The sequence below is a fragment of the Myotis nattereri genome (genome assembly GCF_964212035.1).
Source record: "Myotis nattereri genome assembly, chromosome: 3".
Lineage (NCBI taxonomy): Eukaryota > Metazoa > Chordata > Mammalia > Chiroptera > Vespertilionidae > Myotis > Myotis nattereri.
The window spans coordinates 3,515,061-3,532,443 of record NC_138077.1 but is presented as its reverse complement, the minus strand read 5'-3'; the positions used below and the strand labels follow the sequence as shown (position 1 = coordinate 3,532,443).

The following is a 17,383-nucleotide window of genomic DNA, read 5'->3' as shown; positions in this document are numbered from 1 at the left end:
GGGCGGCAGGGGTGTTCACAGGTAGGGCACTGGCCTTCCTTAGCCAGGTGTGGGCTGATGGCAGGTGCTTGTCCTCGGAAATGTACGTTACAGACACTGCTGCTGGCACGCTGCTGGGTACTGAATTGAAACGGTTAAACAGCAGTCCTACGCACTCACTACAGAGAGCAGAGCACGCTGGGAGAGCTCCCGCCCCAGCCGCCCAGCACACGGCCGTACTGGGGCTCAGCTGCATCGTCTCCTGCATTTAAAAGGGTGCAACTGCTTCAGGATTTTCCCATGTCGGCCTCTGACGTCATCTTGGATGACAGCGACTTGGTATTTCTGTCCGGGTGAGTTCAGCGACGGCTGTGACTTGTTAGCTCACCTTCACCTTACTGTGCCGCTTCACTCTCTTCCTGCTCCACACCGCCGCCACGGCGGCCGTCAGCTGCACCCCGAGGTGGGCCGTCAAGGGGTTCAAGAAGTCTAAAATTTTTTGGCGTATGGTCTGAAAATAAAAAACCAGTCATGGCAGAGTGGTGTCAGGGCCCTGCTGTTCCTGATACTTGGCCAGCACGGCCGTAAACCCTGGAGCAGGGCCGTGCCAGTGGGGTCAGCGCCCCCAGAACCGTGGGGACAGGAATCCCAGCTCCTGGGGGGCCTGGATGTGCAGTGGCTGCAGATGTGGGTGGGCAGACAGAGGCCCGGCTGAGCGGAGCAGGGAGCGACTAGGAGGCGAGGACCGCCACCTCAGCCACGAGCAGGGCGGGGCTGGAAGGAAGCCACCCCGTGCTTTGCAGAGAGTGACAAAGGGGAGAGCGGCCCTGTCCCCATCCGAATCCCCAGCCTCTGCCCATCTCAATCAGCCCAGGAGGGGCTTACATCCATGAGGAAAGATATTTTCATTTTCTAGAAATAGGTACCCCTGAAATAATTTTATTACTTAATCAACTTAAAATAAGCTTGTGACAGGGCCCTGGACATCACTCACCCCTCTCCTTTCATGACATGGATTTTTGGGCGTGTGCGGGAGGCAACCAATTGATGTGTCTCTCTCTCATATCTCTCTCTCTCTCTCTCTCTCTCTCTCTCTCTCTCTCTCTTTCTCTCTCTCTCAAAATCAATGGAAAAATATCCTCAGGTGAGGATTAACAAAACAAAAAGAAAAATTACTCATAACAAACAAACTGGAGATTTCTACTCCCAACTTCCTTTTAACGTGGGATTCACGGAGCACATATGTTTGATTATTTGTGTATGTATCCCATGTGTCTTTATTTTTTGGGGGACAATGAAGACAAAGCAAATAACAAAACGGGGGAGGAAGATCTCTCACCTTGGTGGTTCTAAAATAAACGGAAGAGGACCCCTTCATGGCTCCCAGGAGGTCCACGGGCCTCTTCTGGGCCTCCTCCTTCCTGAGCACGTCCCAGAGCAGGGCCATGGTGTTCACGACGCGAGGCAGCTCCTCCAGAATGGCGTTCTTGGCGTTTTTCAGGCTGGTGGGGTCACTCACAGCCGCGGCCTGAAAGTGGAAATGGGCGCGGGAGGCTTGGCTGCACTGGGGCAGCGCTCCCTCTCCCCGAGGATGGGCCGGGACCGGGGTCCCAGGACGGCAGCCGCCTCCCAGCAGGGCCCCGGTGCGCTGGTCTGGAAGGACGCTCCCCGGTGCCTCTGACCCACGGCCTCCTTTGGAAGGGGCGAGCGTCTGAGAGGCACGTCACAGACGCTCTCCATCATTCAACCCCAGCCTTGGCTGCATTCTCAAATTCACTGCCCGACGGGGCAGAGTAGTAACTGCTCAACTGTCTCCCAACACAGATTGCATGAACACCACAGGGCGAGTAAAAGGCTCGTGGGAAAAAGTGAATATAAGCCTAAAACCGAGCAAGTGGCTTTACATTTTATCTCAGCTGACTTTCCGGATGAAACAATGGGCCAGGATGGAAGGAATGGCCAGGAGAACAAAACCACAAACACGTGCACACACGCTTGCATTATTGACATAGATGTGCATACACATTTCCATTACCTGCATACAAACATTTCTTATTGGAAACAATCATAACCCAGACAAAACAATATTATGAAAATTGCCTCCAACTCAGAAAAAAAAACAACTTACCTTTTTATTTTGGTTGGGTTGTTCCAAAAGACAAAAATGACTGATGGTTGTCAGACCTTCCAGAAGGGTGAGTGGGTAATCCGGAGCGATGTTTTCCCTCTTGGCGGTGATGCTTTGGTGGAGAAATGAGAAGGTGGTTTTGAGGAATTTTAAGAATGAGGCTCTAAAGATGTTTAATCCTACATACAGTGGGGCCTTGACTTACGAGTTTAATTCGTTCTGTGACAGAGCTTGTAACTCAAATTACTCGTATGTCAAATCTTAAAGTGAACGAATGAGACACGTGATGCTGGGCTGATGTTGTGGCGTTGACTGTGACGTTCGCTGCGCCAACTAGCGGTGGGGTATCTGAACCTGGCTCGTAACCCGAATTTTAGCTCGCAACTCAAAGCAAAAAACCGACCGAGAGACGGCTCATATCTCGAAAAACTCGTTAGTCGGGACACTCGTGAGTCAAGGCCCCCCTGTACAAACATAGGAACCAGAGAGCTATCACTATCTTAAACAAACTTGGACTCGCGTAATGAAATATTGTTACAATATTGGTAGCATCTTTTGTGCTGTTTTAGACTCATGCAGTCACTTTGAAAAATGTTTTTAGATGTTTAAGAATTTCTTTGAAGGCGATTCCATTTTTATTTGTTTTGCAAAACTAACAGAGTGTGGCTGACTTGTCCTGCAGCACTGAGCCAGCCTGGGTAGCTGGGTGGAATTAAAAATAGAGGATCTGGCCCGGACAGTGTTGCTCAGTGGTTGAGCATTGGCCTACGCACCAGGTGGTCACCAGTTTGATACGTGGTCAGGGCACATGCCTAGGTTGTAGGCTCGAACCCCAGTGGGGGGGTGTGCAGGAGGCAGCCTATCAATGCTGATGCATCGATGTTTCTACCTCTCCCTCTTCCTTCTTCTCTAAAAAAAAAATCAACAAAAAGATATTTTAAAAAAATAGCTGAACTGGACATTTAGTTCCTTGTCACCCTCCTGACAATGCTAAACAGGCTTCTGATACAAAGCACCCTCCAGCTGACTTCTCCGGCCAATCAGCCACTCATTGCAAACCTGTCACTAATGCAGTAATAATCCATCCAGGGGTCGCCATACCTGGCAGAGAGCTTCACTGATTCGCTTTCATACTGTTTGACCAGCTCGTCCAAGTTTTTGCAAATTTGGACAATGAAGGGTGTCACTGTCCAGCCCAGGGACTTTCCGAAGTACGGCAAGGACTGCGTGACCAAGCTCACCCAGGCCGGGTGCATGCCGTAGCCATAGGCCGGCTGCAGGCCCCTCACCACGGCAGACACCAGCAGCCCCTGGGAGGTGAGGGGGTGCGGCTGCACGTACTGCATGGCGCCGATGGCCTGCTGGAAGTCCAGGGCCCGCCGCCACTCCCGCGACAGGTCTGGCTGGTGCTCAGCCTCCTCGTGGGCCTGGCCCAGGTGATGCTCCAAGACGATCAGCACCTGCAGGAGCTTCAGCAGCTCGATCTGCAGCGGGTGCTCACTCCAGATCTGGTCCTGGCCCAAGTTGATGAGCTGCTCCTCGAAGAGGCAGTCTTCCCGCGGGGCCCGGCCTCGCTCCGTGGTGGCCAGGCTGTAGCGCTTCTGGCTGGTGTACATGGAGGCCGACAGGGACAGCAGGACGAACTCCTGCACCTTGCACCTCTGCAGCAGGCTGCGGATGAACTCCACGCTCTTCCCTTCCGTGCACTTGGCCACAGCGACCAGCTGCGTCATGATCCTAATCAAAACCTCCACGCTTTTGACCTGGACGTCCCGGTTGCCAAGCAGGTCTCGGTGGGAGATCTTTAGGTAACAAGGGTAGTAGCTGCGCAGGAAACTCAGGCACAGGTAGGTGAGGAGCTCGATCAGCAGGGAGTGGGGGCACACGTTGGGGGACTGGGTCTGGAGTTTGCCATAGAAGCTTTGGCCCACGAGGGCCTCCTGGTGGCGCGCCAGGAGGTTGGAGATGAGGTTGAGGTGCGCAGTGGAGCTGGTGTCCATGCTGGTCCTGGACACGGCCTCGATGAACTCCTTGGGGTTGGTTTTGAGCACGGCCTCCAGCACGGAGAAGGCGTAGAGGACCCGCCGGGAGTCGTAGGGCTGCAGGTAGAGCAGGATGTGCTTGAACAAGGCCTCGATCATCTCCTGCCGCTCCCGCTGCTGCTTCAGCAGCCGGGACGTGGTGAGGGCCTGGAGCTCCGCGTCGGCCTCCTCGTCACTGGAGAAGGACTCCGAGGCCTGGGTCCTGTCCGAGTCCACACGCGCCAAGCTTAACTTGGCACTGGACTTGAAACTCTCCGCCAGGAAGGCTGCGGGCCGGGCGTAAGCCCTGCCGCCCGTGGGGATGGGCGCACAGCAGCCCTCTTCGTTGCTCAGCTCCTGCAAGTCGTGGGAGGGGGAGGACAAGGAGGACGTGTTCTCGCTGTCCGTGTGGGCGGAGCTCGTGTCTGCGGACTCGGTGTGCTCGCTGCTGTCAGGAGCATCTCGGGCCGTTCTGTCCAGAAGGTCCGTGTAGTAGGGAAGGTCTTCCTCGCTCAGCTGGCTTCCCGGTGAGCACTTCTCTGGCTCCTTCTCCACCTCGGCCCAGATGGCCTCGCGGTCCACGGTGGTGAACTGGTTCAGAGGCACACCTTCCTCCGAGCTGCCCTCGGGCACGCCACATGCCTCTTTGAAAGAGGTTTTCTTCCTGTTAAACCAACGATGCAAGTCTTCTGAAAATCACAAGATGACAAGCGACTTCAGAACAGAAGGGTGAGCTAGGATACGTTCATTCTAGAGCAATGGTTCTCAACCTTCCTAACGCCGCGGCCCTTTAATACAGTTCCTCATGGTGTGGTGACCCCCAATTTCATTGTTACAAGTTGAACATAATTAAAGCATAGTGATGAATCACAAAAACAATATGTAACTATGTATGTGTTTTCCAATGGTCTTAGGCGACCCCTGTGAAAGGGTTGTTTGACCCCCAAAGGGGTCGCGACCCACAGGTTGAGAACCGCTTTCTAGAGTGATCTTTGTCTTAAAGCCAGACAGAAAGATTACTATTAATAAAATTCCCCCCCAAAAATAAATAAAATAAAAAATAAAATTCCCCCATGAAACTACAGCACCAGAGTCTAGATTATATGATGGACAAAGGCAGACAAGTAAAGTGAACATCAGGTCTTTTAAACTGTTCGAGCAATCAGCCTGGCTGGTTGTGGCTCAGTAGTTGAACATCAACCTATGAACCAGGAGGATCAATTCCCGGCCAGGGCACATGCCTGGGTTGCAGGCTCGATCCCCACACGTTTACAAAGTACCTTCACACTGTTTGAATCTGGCAAAATCACAAAGTGGGTCTAAGTGCCTTAACTGTCACGGCGGGCAGCAGGGTCCAACGCCCTTCCCACCCTCCCTGGCCCGGGCACCCTGGGGACACAGCTGACCCGGCTGCCTGGCGTGGGGAGCTCACCCGCCGAGTTCTCCTGCTTGAGGCAGTGAATGGAAGTCCGCTGGGTTTTGGGCTGGAGCAGCAGCAGGAGCAAGGGCTCGAGGATGCGTGCCACGTCCCCGAGAGACAGTGCCCGCACCAGCCAGCCCTGGGCCGCCGCGCCGATGGCGCCGTCCGTGCAGGTCAGGCTGTCCAGCACCACGAACAGGGACCTGCAGGGGGAAGTGCATCCTGAGGTCGGCATGCAGTACCATGTGAGGGACACCCCCAGGGAGCTCACCCACACTGGGCTGTGGGCCCCAGCAAACGAGGACCTGGGATTTAAACACTGGCTTCATGCTGGAATTAGCATGGGAGCTTTTGAAGTCCAGATCCCCAGGCCTGGCTGGTGTGGCTCAGTGGTTAAGCATTGACCTAGGAACCAGGAGGTCAGTTCAATTCCCAGTCAGGGCACATGCCCAGGTTGCAGGCTTGATCCCCAGTAGAGGAGTACAGGGGGCAGCCAATCAACGACTCTCTCACATCACTGATGTTTCTATCATTCTCTCCCTCTCTCCCTCTCAGAAATCAATAAAAATATATTAAAAATAAACAGCCCTGGCCAGTTTGGCTCAGTGGATAGAGCGTTGGCCTTCGGACTGAAGGGTCCCAGGTTCGTTCGATTCCGGTCAAGGGCATGTACCTTGGTTGCGGGCACATCCCCAGTGCAGAGTGTGCAGGAGGCAGCTGATTGATGTTTCTCCCTCATCGATGTTTCTAGCTCTCTATCCCTCTCCCTTCCTCTCTGTAAAAAATCAATAAAATATATTTAAATATATATATATATATTAAAAATAAACAAACAAACGAAGTTCTGATCTCCAGGCCTCGGCCCAATCGGTTAAATCCGACCCGGGAATAGGCCCCAGGCAGTGCAATGAGCTGCCAGAAAGGCTGTATCTGACCCCACACCTAGAGTTTTGGAAACAAGGGAGGGGTGTTTAGAAAACAATGTGGATTATAATGTACCTGCAATCAATTCACATCTTAAGGAGTTGATGACTTTACAAGTAAATACACCCAGTGTGGCCACCACTCCAATCGAGAACTAGACCTTCTCCATTTCCCTACTCCCCCCCCCCCACCATGGGGCACGCTCTGACAGCATCCCCCAGTGACTCGCACCGGAGTCTCCTTCCTCCTCAACCACAGCAGGGAAATCCCCACCATGTATCTATTCACGTGTGTCCAGCCTGAAGCCACTTAGGGGATCCTGAGAGCGGCTGCTGTGCATCAGGAATGTGAAGTCAGGTGGTCCGAGTCACGCATCTCCCTTCCCCAGCCCAGCACACTGACCGGGAACCCTGCAAAGTGCCTTCTGCCTGTGGGTCAATGATGAGGAAGACAGCCTCACCTGTCGAAGGAGCGGTTGTGAGATGTCACTCGGTTGCCCTGGATCTCCCGCGTCAGGTGCCAGAGGACAGAAAATCTGAACAGAGCCTCCAATCTGGTTCCCTTGATTAGGAAATAAACGAGTGTGAGGAGCCTGGTTTCCCAGCAGGACACTGTTCTTAGTCGCATGAAACCCAATTGAGAAGCAAAGGACAGCTCAGGGGCAGGAGGGCAGTGCCGCAGGGGCAGGAGGTCCCTGCCTGGTGCCCGCCCTGCCCCTCTCCCCTCGCTCCCTGTAACACTATGCGCTGTCAGTAAAGCACACAGTCAGCGCGGCACTCGCCTCTGCCCGGGGCCGCAGGGAGGCCTGTGGTGGCAGGGAAACAGGAGAGTGGGGCTCATGCCCTTCCCTGGGAAGTGACAGGCCCATGGCTCAGAGCACAGGACACCACTGCACTGCGAGGACAGCCAGGGCTGCGGGGCCGATGCCTCCTCTCGGCCTCCTGTGCCAGCACTTCTAGCAGCGCAGGCACCTACAGACCCGCAGGCACCTACAGGCCCACAGGCACCTACAGGCCCACAGGCACCTAGATGTCCGCAAACACGAAGGCAGTCTGGGCAGATTTCCCCGGGGGAGCCCTGAGGTGGGCACAACAATGTTTTGGGGACTCCAAAGGCGACAGCTCATGCGGTGGGAGGCCTTCTAGTCCCGATATCCCTAGCACTTCTGCTCACTAACCAGTATGTCCACCGGCCCCAGAATGACCCCCGCTGAATCCATGCAGTCTGCCCTGGGCCCATGAGTGACAGGCTGCCCAGCAGGGGGACCCTCGCAGGAGGGAGGCTGGGGCTGCAGACTCGCCTTGTCGGGGTCCAGGAGGGCGTGGCAGATGATGTCCTCGCAGATGCTGGCCGTCGGGGCCAGGCAGTGCAGCCGGTAGAACAGCTCCACGCAGGTGACGTGGTGCTCCCGGGTCTCCTGGTTCAGCTGGTTCCACAGCACACGAGCCACCCTCTGGGACAAAGGGGACATGGTGTGAACAAGTCCAGTCCTGGTACCAAGGTCCTGGCTTCTGCCTACATTTGCTACGTGAGAATCCTTAACAAAGAAACATCGTCAACAAACAAAACAAATCCAACCAGGAAGCCCAGCAGAAGTCACCCTGCACAGGCCACGATGCTGGCTACACGTGGAGCTTGCCACCAGCTGAGACCCTCAGCTTCAGAGAGGGGTCAGCTGGGAGCACGAACCTACGGGTCAACGAGCACAAACCAAGCCTGCCCGGCACCGACGCTGGGGCTCCAGAGACACACCCTCGGCCACCGCTGTGAGGGCCACCCAGCACCTCCCACCCAGGGTGCGCTCTGATCGCCTTTCGGCTTCACTGCCACAAACCTGCCTGTTCCCACTGCTGTGGACAGAGCCGCGGCCGATGCCTGGCTCCCTGCCAGGACCCAAATTGCATCCTATGTGAGTCCTCCCTCTCCCAGCCTTGACCTCAGCTCCGTACACAGCGGGGCCAGGGGCCAGCTGCAGCTCCTCCCCGAGTCCAGGGAGCACCCGCCCCAATGGGTGCGGCTCCAAAGCAGGTGGGTCCCCACATCCGGGAGGAGGCTATCTGAAGGCATTCTTCCAGTCATAGAGAGGACGTCTCCTAGGTTATGGTGTTTTAGGGACAACTCAGATAAAAGAACGTTTTTGGTCCATCTGTTTCCATGTGACAAAGCCATCTTCTTTGCACAGAGCACATTGATCACTGCCTGGCGCATGGCCCTGCCCAGGACTTATTTCTGACCTACGGGAATGTGGTTTCCCATGACCAAGTTACAGCTAAACTGCTGGTACTGGAAACTCACTCCAGGGCCAGACCCTGTGCCAGGAGCCCACGGCAGGCACAGTCCTAATCTGGTGTCACCAGAGCGGCCACAGCCCTGGGTACAGCTTTCTGCACATGGTCCGAGAGGAGGACCCAGGTTCCGCCCACCGCTCTCCGGCGGGAAATACCTGATAGAAGTCCGTTTTATCGGCGATGACCTTCAGGATTCCTGGCGCGATGGGAGGCACTGTCACCATCTGCAGCTTCCCGAAAAATGGGCTGTACCCAGAGCTTTTATAGCGCCTCATCTTGTCCTCGATGACAAGAGCGAGGGACTGGGAGTGGTTTATCACTTCCAGCAGCGTGGAGATGGCCACGTTCTGGAGGTAGCAGTCAGTCCCACAGCAGCAAATGGTCATGAGGGATCTCAGCCACGCGGGAAAACTGGACTCGCCGGCCCCTGGAAGGAAGCCAACCACAGGGTGGGAACAAGCAAAAGTACCCGAGAACGGTGCTCAGATGCGCAGCCTCTAACACCTTGTGATCGGGAGGCCTCCTGGCCTCCGGTGGTGCCTGGCTGCAGGCAGCACTCCAGCCAGAGGGTGAGAGAGACCGCGTCTGCTTTCATACACTCGTCAAATCATTTGCCCTCGACCTCAGGGCTTTGAGATGATTCAAAATGTCTGTTTTCTTTAAAGACTTAGATACAGTGAAATTCTTGCTTAATATACATGAAGTAAAATTCACACATTTGGGTTCAAATTGTTTTCCCAGGGCTCTCCTGGTGGCAGGGCACATGGCATTGCCTTGAAAAGGGCAGAAACAGATGGAGGGACCAATTCTCCATCCAGGTCTGTGCCACTGGCGACTGGCGCCAGGAGACCAAGGGTGCGGAAGTTAAGGTAATGACTTAGAGAGCCCTGCCCTATATTCATTCCCACCACCTAATCACTTTGTTCCCCACCTTCCCCTCTATCCCTCCCCCCCCAACCCCCTTTGTTTAAAGTACTCTCTGCCTGCTATGGACGGAGTGAGACCTGTTCCAGAGTCATGTGGAGGCCCAGCCCCTGGTGGGATGGTCTGGAGGTGGAGCCTTGGGAGGTCCCTGGGTTTGGATGAGGGCCTGAGTGCAGGGCCTTCAGATGGGACATCAGAGACCCCCCACGATGTGAGCCTGAGTGAAACGGTGGCTGTCTGTCACCACGGGGCGACGTCACCAGGAACCGACTATGCTGACACCCTCATCTCGGACTTCCAGCCCCAGAACTGTGAGGAGATCAAGTTCCAGTGTTTAAGCTGCTCAGTCCATGGTATTTCGTTAGGGCGCCTGAGCCCAGACACTGCCTGCTATGGGTTGAACTGTCCCCCAAATATTCGATATTGAAGTCCTAACCCATTATATAATCATTACAGTGGGGTCACAGCAGCCTGGCCCCAACCCAATAAAGCAGGTGTCCTTAAGAGGGAGACCTGAACACAGGCGGGCACACGGGGAGAGCCATGCGAAGACTGGAGCTACAATGCTGCACGGCAGAAGCGAGGGGAGGCGGGAGCACAGCCTTCCCCAGAGCGCGGGGCAGCGGGCCCCGCCCACACCCGGAGCTCAGACTGGCCTCAGGACTGGAGAGAACACGTGTCTGTTGCTTAAGCCGCTTGTTTGTGGCACTTTTTCATGCCGGCCCTTGCGGACGAATGCATAAATCTTTAACACCAGCTCTCATGAAATAGTCGACTGGCCATCAAACACTTCCATGTTCCAGCCCTGCACATACAACTAATCAGAAACTGCGGGAGGAAGCGAGTGTGGCCTAATTCCTCCCTGGACGACATGATCCCTGCTCCTCTGAGACATCAACCGCCTAAGTACCACGATCCCCAAGAGGGGCCCCTCGGGCCACCGCTCACCGGGGGGCTGGAAGAGCGTCTCCCAGAGCCGCTCCGTCTCCTCCTCAGACAGGTAGATGGGGAAGGTGGCGCAGTCCAGCAGCAGGTGGCAGGCGGCGGCAAAGGCCTCCCTGCAGGCCTCGCTGGAGCCGCCCAGGTCAGGGACCACCTGGTCCACGGCCCAGTCCCCCTTTGTCCGGCCGGGGCTGCTGGGCAAAGGTGATGGTGGCTCCACATTTTTGGTCTTAAATGGAGACCCTCGAACTGTGAACCAGTCTGAGAGCATCTGCTTAAACTGGGGCACGCTGATGGGCCTGGCGTCCCACGAGTTCTTCCTGCCGCGGGGGCTGGGCTCTGGGGCCCGCGGCTCGCCCCCGTCCCGCTGGCCTGTGGGCTCCGCGGCCCTGCTTTCCTCTCCGGACGCCGTCAGCTGGACCCCAAAGATGTTCTTGTGCGCAAAGTTGTCAATCAGCTCTTGGAGGCAAAAGAACGTCCTCTGCATACTCCCGCCCGTCTTCCAGACGTCGTCTCTTTCCGGGGAGACTCTGGGGACCCGCAGGTGCTCCGAGAGCTCTGGCGACGACGCACTGAGCCCGATCCCGCTGTCCTCAGACTTCAGTGCAGGAAACGGAGCATCGTCATCACCTGCGATTACAGCCTCTGTGTCTAAAATTAGGTCGTTTTCACCTTTTACCGGACTCTGCAAAAAACGGAAGTTTATAATGTGCATCTTGTAAGACCAAGGGGTTTAACTATCAGCCGAATTAGGCAAACCGTAAATGTACTCTTCCTGGTTTTAAAATCAGAATTCTCTACACCAAGAGGACCCCTGTGCACGGTGTATAACACAGTGAAGACGGCACACCGGCCGGGCAGAGGCGCAGGCCCCAGGACAGGCAGACAGACCGCCATGCTCTCCAGGTTATTTATTTAGATTCTTCAGCATTTAAAAAAACGTAGTTAATGCCTCAACCGGCTTGGCTCAGTGGATAGAGCATCGGCCTGTGGACTCAAGGGTCCCAGGTTCGATTCCAGTCAAGGGCATGTACCTTGGTTGCGGGCACATCCCCAGTAAGAGGTGTGCAGGAGGCAGCCGATCAATGTTTCTCTCTCATCGATGTTTCTAACTCTCTATCCCTCTCCCTTCCTCTTGGTAAAAAAATCAATAAAATATATTTTTAAAAAAAACGTAGTTAAAAACAGTTTGACAGATTTAAAAATATGAATGATGAAATTGGGCTGAAGGTAAAATAAAGACATGAAGAAATAAAATAAGAGGAGAAAGCTAGAATAAAGTTTTCATAAACACGTACACATAACACATAAAAACACATCCACACATATGTATGTGTATAGTAAGTCCTCACTTAATGTCAATACATTTTGCAACTTTAAACAAAATGATGTAAAAAGAAAGCGATTTATCAGAGATTAACTAATATAAACAGGAGTCAAGTTCCCATGACATCTCACTGTTATAACAAAATGATGCCGTTCAAAGACCTGCTGTGTTTGTGTGGCTTTTCCAGAGGAATGAAACATCAACCTTCAATGAACCAACCTCTTTTCTTACACTGTTACTTAGGTAATACTACATTAAGTTTAAAATTCCTCAGCATATAACCTATGGTGCTTTCTAGGGAAGACTGAAATTTGTAGACTGCACATACTTAAATTTATATCTTAAGTCATTTTTAGAACATTTTTCTCCAACAGCTAGAGCAGAGCCTCTGCCCCAGTTTAAGCAGATGATCTGCCATAACTTTTGGGGAAAATAAGGACTAACTTTGCAACCGAGGCAGCAGTCGGTACCTAGTCTGTGGGCTGAGACTCCAGTCCCTCACACAGCTCATCCTGTGGGCAAGGGGCGGGGGTTACCATCCGTGCTAAGAACTTCCACAGAGTGAGGATCTGAGAAGCGTATTGTAGATGTTACTTATAGATCGCCCAGTCCTACCTATACTAACCGGCCCAGAATTTCTTTCTGCTCCCAGGAAGGCACAAGCTCCTTCCGACTCAGAGGACCATTTTGGCCGCTCCTGGCACATACCGAGTTTTCGCTCATGGCCTCTGCATCCAGGTAGGAAGGCGGCATCTGCACCTTGCTGAGCACCTTGAAACACGCCTTCAGGGCATGCGTGAGCTCGGGCAAGCTCAAAGCCTCCACGTTCTCGGCCAGAGGCTGCACCAGGCAGGCGAGCACCTGTGGGAGGTACTGGGTCTGTACCTCAGAGTACAGCTCCTGGGAAGCAGACACGGGTTAATGAACATGGTTCGGCTTAAATCAAGGAAAAAAATGCACCTCATGACGCTTCTTAGATCCGTTTTTTCTAGAGCATAAGGAAGCTTCATGTTAATTCCTAAATCAGGAAACAAAACAAAGTTTCTTTCTGATCTGGACAAATCATGGACTTCTGTCTCCTCCTTTCAAGTGGCTTTCCCCTTTCTAATAGGAAACCACTGCCACATTTATTTCTACATCGAGGCAACTAGCTTCCTTGGGGAAACTGGCCAACTACAGAAGTTTAAGTAGGAAATACATTCACTCCCACTCCTGAATACAGCATGACGCCCAGTTCACCATCGCTTACATGACGTCAGCTCAGCCCCCTTAAAGCTGGCTCCAACGTTACAACCCCTTTAAAATAAGACATAAGGCCCTAACCGGTTTGGCTCAGCGGATGGAGCGTCGGCCTGCGGACTCAAGGGTCCCAGGTTTGATTCCGGTCAAGGGCATGTACCTTGGTTGCAGGCACATCCCCAGTGGGAAGTGTGCAGGAGGCAGCTGATCTATGTTTCTCTCTCATCGATGTTTCTAACTCTCTATCCCTATCCCCTCCTCTCTGTAAAAAAATCAATAAAATAAAATAAAAATTAAAATAAAAAAAAGACATAAGGACAGAACCTGACTAGAGAACCTCTCTATGCTGATCAACTGAACACTGCCTCCATGTCATTCCTTCTTCACCGACTCCGTCCACACCTTTGGGAACCCCTGGACCTGCTGGGGATGGACCCCAACATATTAACTGTCATTTTAAAAAATTAGCTGTGCCCTAGCCGGTTTGGCTCAGTGGATAGAGTGTCTGCCTATGGATTGAAGGGTCCTGGATTTGATTCTAGTCAAGGGCACATGCCCGGGTTGCAGGCTCAATGAGCAGGAGGCAGCTGATCAATTATTCTCATCATTGATGTTTCTATCTCTCTCTCCCTCTCCCTCTCTGAAATCAATAAAGGTATATATATAGAAAAAATAAATAAATAAAATAAGACATAAAATGTAGCAGGTTTGTTAAACAGGCCAATAAGACTAATGAAAATGTCATAGAACTCTGGCCAGTGTTGCTCAGTGGTTGGAGCATCGTCCCCTACAACAAAGAGTGGTGGTTCTACTCCCAGTCAGGGCATATACCCAGGTGGCAGGTTTGACCCCTGGTCGGGGTGTGTGCAGGAGGCAACTGATCGATGTTTCTCTTTCTCTCCCTTCCTCTCTGCACAAATCAATGTAAGAAATAAAAATAAAAACGTAACAGCAAGCGCTGAGCCATCCCTCCCCAGCAAAGGCCCTTACCAGGGGAATGACGTCCAGCAGGAACACGAGGAGGGTGCAGAGCTCCGAGATCGTGGGGGCAGGGCTGACGCTCTTCTCCACAGTGGGCCTCGGCTTCGCTGGTCTACGGAAGTCCCAGGAGAGAAAAACAGATCAAGTCTTTCTAACATTTCTTTAATTTTCAATAAAACTACTTATTCTACTTCAAACATAATGAAATGTAGTTTCTATAGTGCCAATCCTTAAGCTTTGGTGCCTAAAACTTCCGAACACAGAGAAGTATCGAGAAGAGCCTTGAGCCCCAGCTGGTTTGGGTCAGTGGACAGAGCATCAGCCCTTGAACTGAAGGGTCCTGGGGTTGACTCTGGTCAAGGTCATATACCTCAGGTGCAGGCTCGATCCTTGACCCTGGTCAGGGCACACGCAGGAGGCAACCAATCGATGTGTCTTCTCTCTCACATCGATGTCTCTCCCCCTCCCTTCCACTCGCTCCAAAAATCAATAAAAAAATATCCTCGGGGGAGGATTAACTATAAAAAATAAAAATAAATAAGTGTCTTGAATCTGCTTGTCTCCAAAATGGGTTCATGTTGATGTGTCATCAGTTTGGATAAGGGTGGTTCCTACCCACATGGGATCCACACCCAGAGATCTGGAACACTGTCAACAGCAACCATTCCAGGCTCCCAGCCCAGCCCAGAGGCCTGCTCCAGGGGAGGAGCCTGGCTGGAGCCTGGCGCAGGCTGGACACCTGTCCACTCGCGACTCCCCGGAGGTCACCACCACCCGAGATTCTGAGCTGCTGTAATTCACCAGATTCAGAGTGACATGAAGCTGACTACAGTAGCTGAAAAATGAATGATTTTATCTGACTAGTTAGTCACTGATTTCAGTAGGGACTTAAGGAGACTGATGAGCAAACACTGAGTCCAGTCACAGAGCCACAAAGTCAAGCTTCCTTCACAGATCAAGCCTCCAGAAGGCTGTGCGAGGAAAGAGGATTTATCAGAGCAACTAGGAGATGCACGGGGGGTGGGAGGGGGGATTGAGGGGGGTTTCTGTACTTCGACTTTAATAAATGGAGAGGCTCCAGAATTGTGTGGCAAAGATGAAGGGAACCTTCTTCTTTTAAAAAAAATATATATTTTATTGATTTTTTTACAGAGAGGAAGTGAGAGGGACAGAGAGTTAGAAACATCAATGAGAGAGAAACATCGATCAGCTGCCTCCTGCACACTACCCACTAGGGATGTGCCTGCAACCAAGGTACATGCCCTTGACTGGAATCGAACCAGGGACCCTTCAGTCCGCAGGCCGATGCTCTATCCATTGAGCCAAACTGGTCAGGGCAAAGGGAACCTTCTTAATGGCAATGCCTTTTATTCTATTATAATCTTAAGTGAATTCTTTCCAATCGTGTACTCAACAGAAACCACCCAACTTTAGCCGTTACATGTCATCTGAGCACAATAAGCAGCTATGAAACCATGAAACCCTCTGCTCCTTCCGGAATGCTCATTATCCTGAACTGGACACTCACCTAAAGCAATCCTCAAAACGCCTCGTCATGTAGTCCCAGAGAAAGTCTGTGCTGAGGGAAGTGATCAGCAAATTCACCGTTTTAACAATCTCAGAGGCATTTCTGTTTTCTTTGATTGTACTGTAAAGGGAGAGGGATACTTGTAAATATATCTATGACAAGAGCACCACGTCTGGAAAACAAATTCACTTTAGCATTCACAACTTATTTCTAGAGACCGACAAACGTGGTTTAAGATAAAAATGCTACTCACTGTTCTTCTATAGGAAAGAGCATGTACAATGCCACCCTAAACACTCACTGTGTCGGCACATTCTCTTAGAAATAAGCTTAAGAGCTTTCGTAAAAAAAAAAGGGGGGGGTGTGTAGAAAACCAGTTTTAGTCCCACCGTAGGCAATGAGATACTCTACTGTTGAAATAACATGGCACAATCACGCAGGGGGGGCATCTGGCTGACACTTAAATGTGCATCTTCTGACTCAGAAATTGACTCTAGGGATTTACCCCACACAAAGCTTTGCACACAGGATACACTGCAAGGTCATTAAAAATACTGAAAAGCGCCTCAGTGGCTGATCATCGGCCTAGGAACCAGGAGAACACGGTTCGATATCTTCGAGTACTATTATATTCTACAATGGGCATGTACTGTTTTCACATTCAGAAAAACAATAAACTACTCGGGGAAAAATAAAGCAAACGCTAAGAATTATTGATACACTGACAATTAAAAAACCAGAAAAATCTTTCAATCGATTTAAATTTTCAATATACCCAGTGCCAATTCAGGCAGAAGGAAATTATATCAAGAGTAAAGTAACAAGAGGTTGAACTATCTTAAAAAGAACAAAAACAGAAGGAAAAAAAGTAGAAAAACAAAACATAGGGCTGATAGATAACCAGACACTTCGGGTCAACATGTCTGCTGTCTCCCAAATCCTCCCCTCCCCCCGCCCTCAGGGTCCTGGAGCACGTGGCCTGGGAAGCCCGTACCTTGACCCCCAAAACTCCTCATCTCCTGAAGACTCATGTCCCCGGCTCCCCTTCATGACCTTCCCCACCAGCCTCCCCCCTGTAAGTCACTGCTGGGTCACCTAGATCCGCCTGCCTCCATTGACCACTCTTCATACTTGACCAATAAATATGGTCTGTGCTTCCCAGGTTAGGGCAGGGATAAGATGAAACCCCCTTTAGACTCCTCCCGAATTCAGGTCAGTCACTTCACGTGGACCGACTCATCGTTACGATGACCTAGGCTGCGTCTCCTGTCCCAGATCTGCACAATGTATGGTAAACAACAGAAGTGAAATCACGGCATTTGGGAGGGAGGAAGAGGGGGAAGTGGGAGGCCCAGCCCAGACCTGGTCAGCAGACTCCCACTCTGCGTGTAGCTAAGCTGGAGATCGGAGCCAAGCGCGTCTCTGCAGTAGGAATAAAAGGCCCGGATGACTTCGAGAAACAAATCCCCAACCACCTGAGGCCCTGCAATGAAAAGCAAAATGGCCAGAGAAAGGTTAACAACCCATTTGTAAGTCAGTAAATGACATTCACGAAATGTATTGAGCAAGCATGTCAAACTCATGGCATGTGGCTCTGGCCGTGAGTCTGACATGCTTGGTATAGAGTAACTCTGTATACAGATGATTTATACCATTTAAAATGCTCAGAAACTTAAAGTGTA

General features: G+C 52.0%; 1 protein-coding gene across 1 annotated transcript in view; it reads right to left on the bottom strand.

Annotated features, from left to right (window-relative positions):
• DOP1B (DOP1 leucine zipper like protein B) overlaps positions 1–17,383 on the bottom strand; it is a 61,302-nt gene that overhangs the window by 19,620 nt on the left and 24,299 nt on the right. The window contains exons 10-22 of the mRNA XM_081086425.1: positions 17,064–17,184; positions 15,702–15,821; positions 14,183–14,285; positions 12,662–12,853; positions 10,633–11,311; positions 8,916–9,187; positions 7,773–7,925; positions 6,933–7,033; positions 5,561–5,751; positions 3,209–4,817; positions 2,108–2,219; positions 1,319–1,507; positions 368–490 (exon numbers count right to left, since the gene is read on the bottom strand). Of these exons, the coding sequence (XP_080942551.1) occupies positions 368–490; positions 1,319–1,507; positions 2,108–2,219; positions 3,209–4,817; positions 5,561–5,751; positions 6,933–7,033; positions 7,773–7,925; positions 8,916–9,187; positions 10,633–11,311; positions 12,662–12,853; positions 14,183–14,285; positions 15,702–15,821; positions 17,064–17,184 (3,965 nt within the window). The remainder of the gene's footprint in view (positions 1–367; positions 491–1,318; positions 1,508–2,107; positions 2,220–3,208; positions 4,818–5,560; positions 5,752–6,932; positions 7,034–7,772; positions 7,926–8,915; positions 9,188–10,632; positions 11,312–12,661; positions 12,854–14,182; positions 14,286–15,701; positions 15,822–17,063; positions 17,185–17,383) is intronic.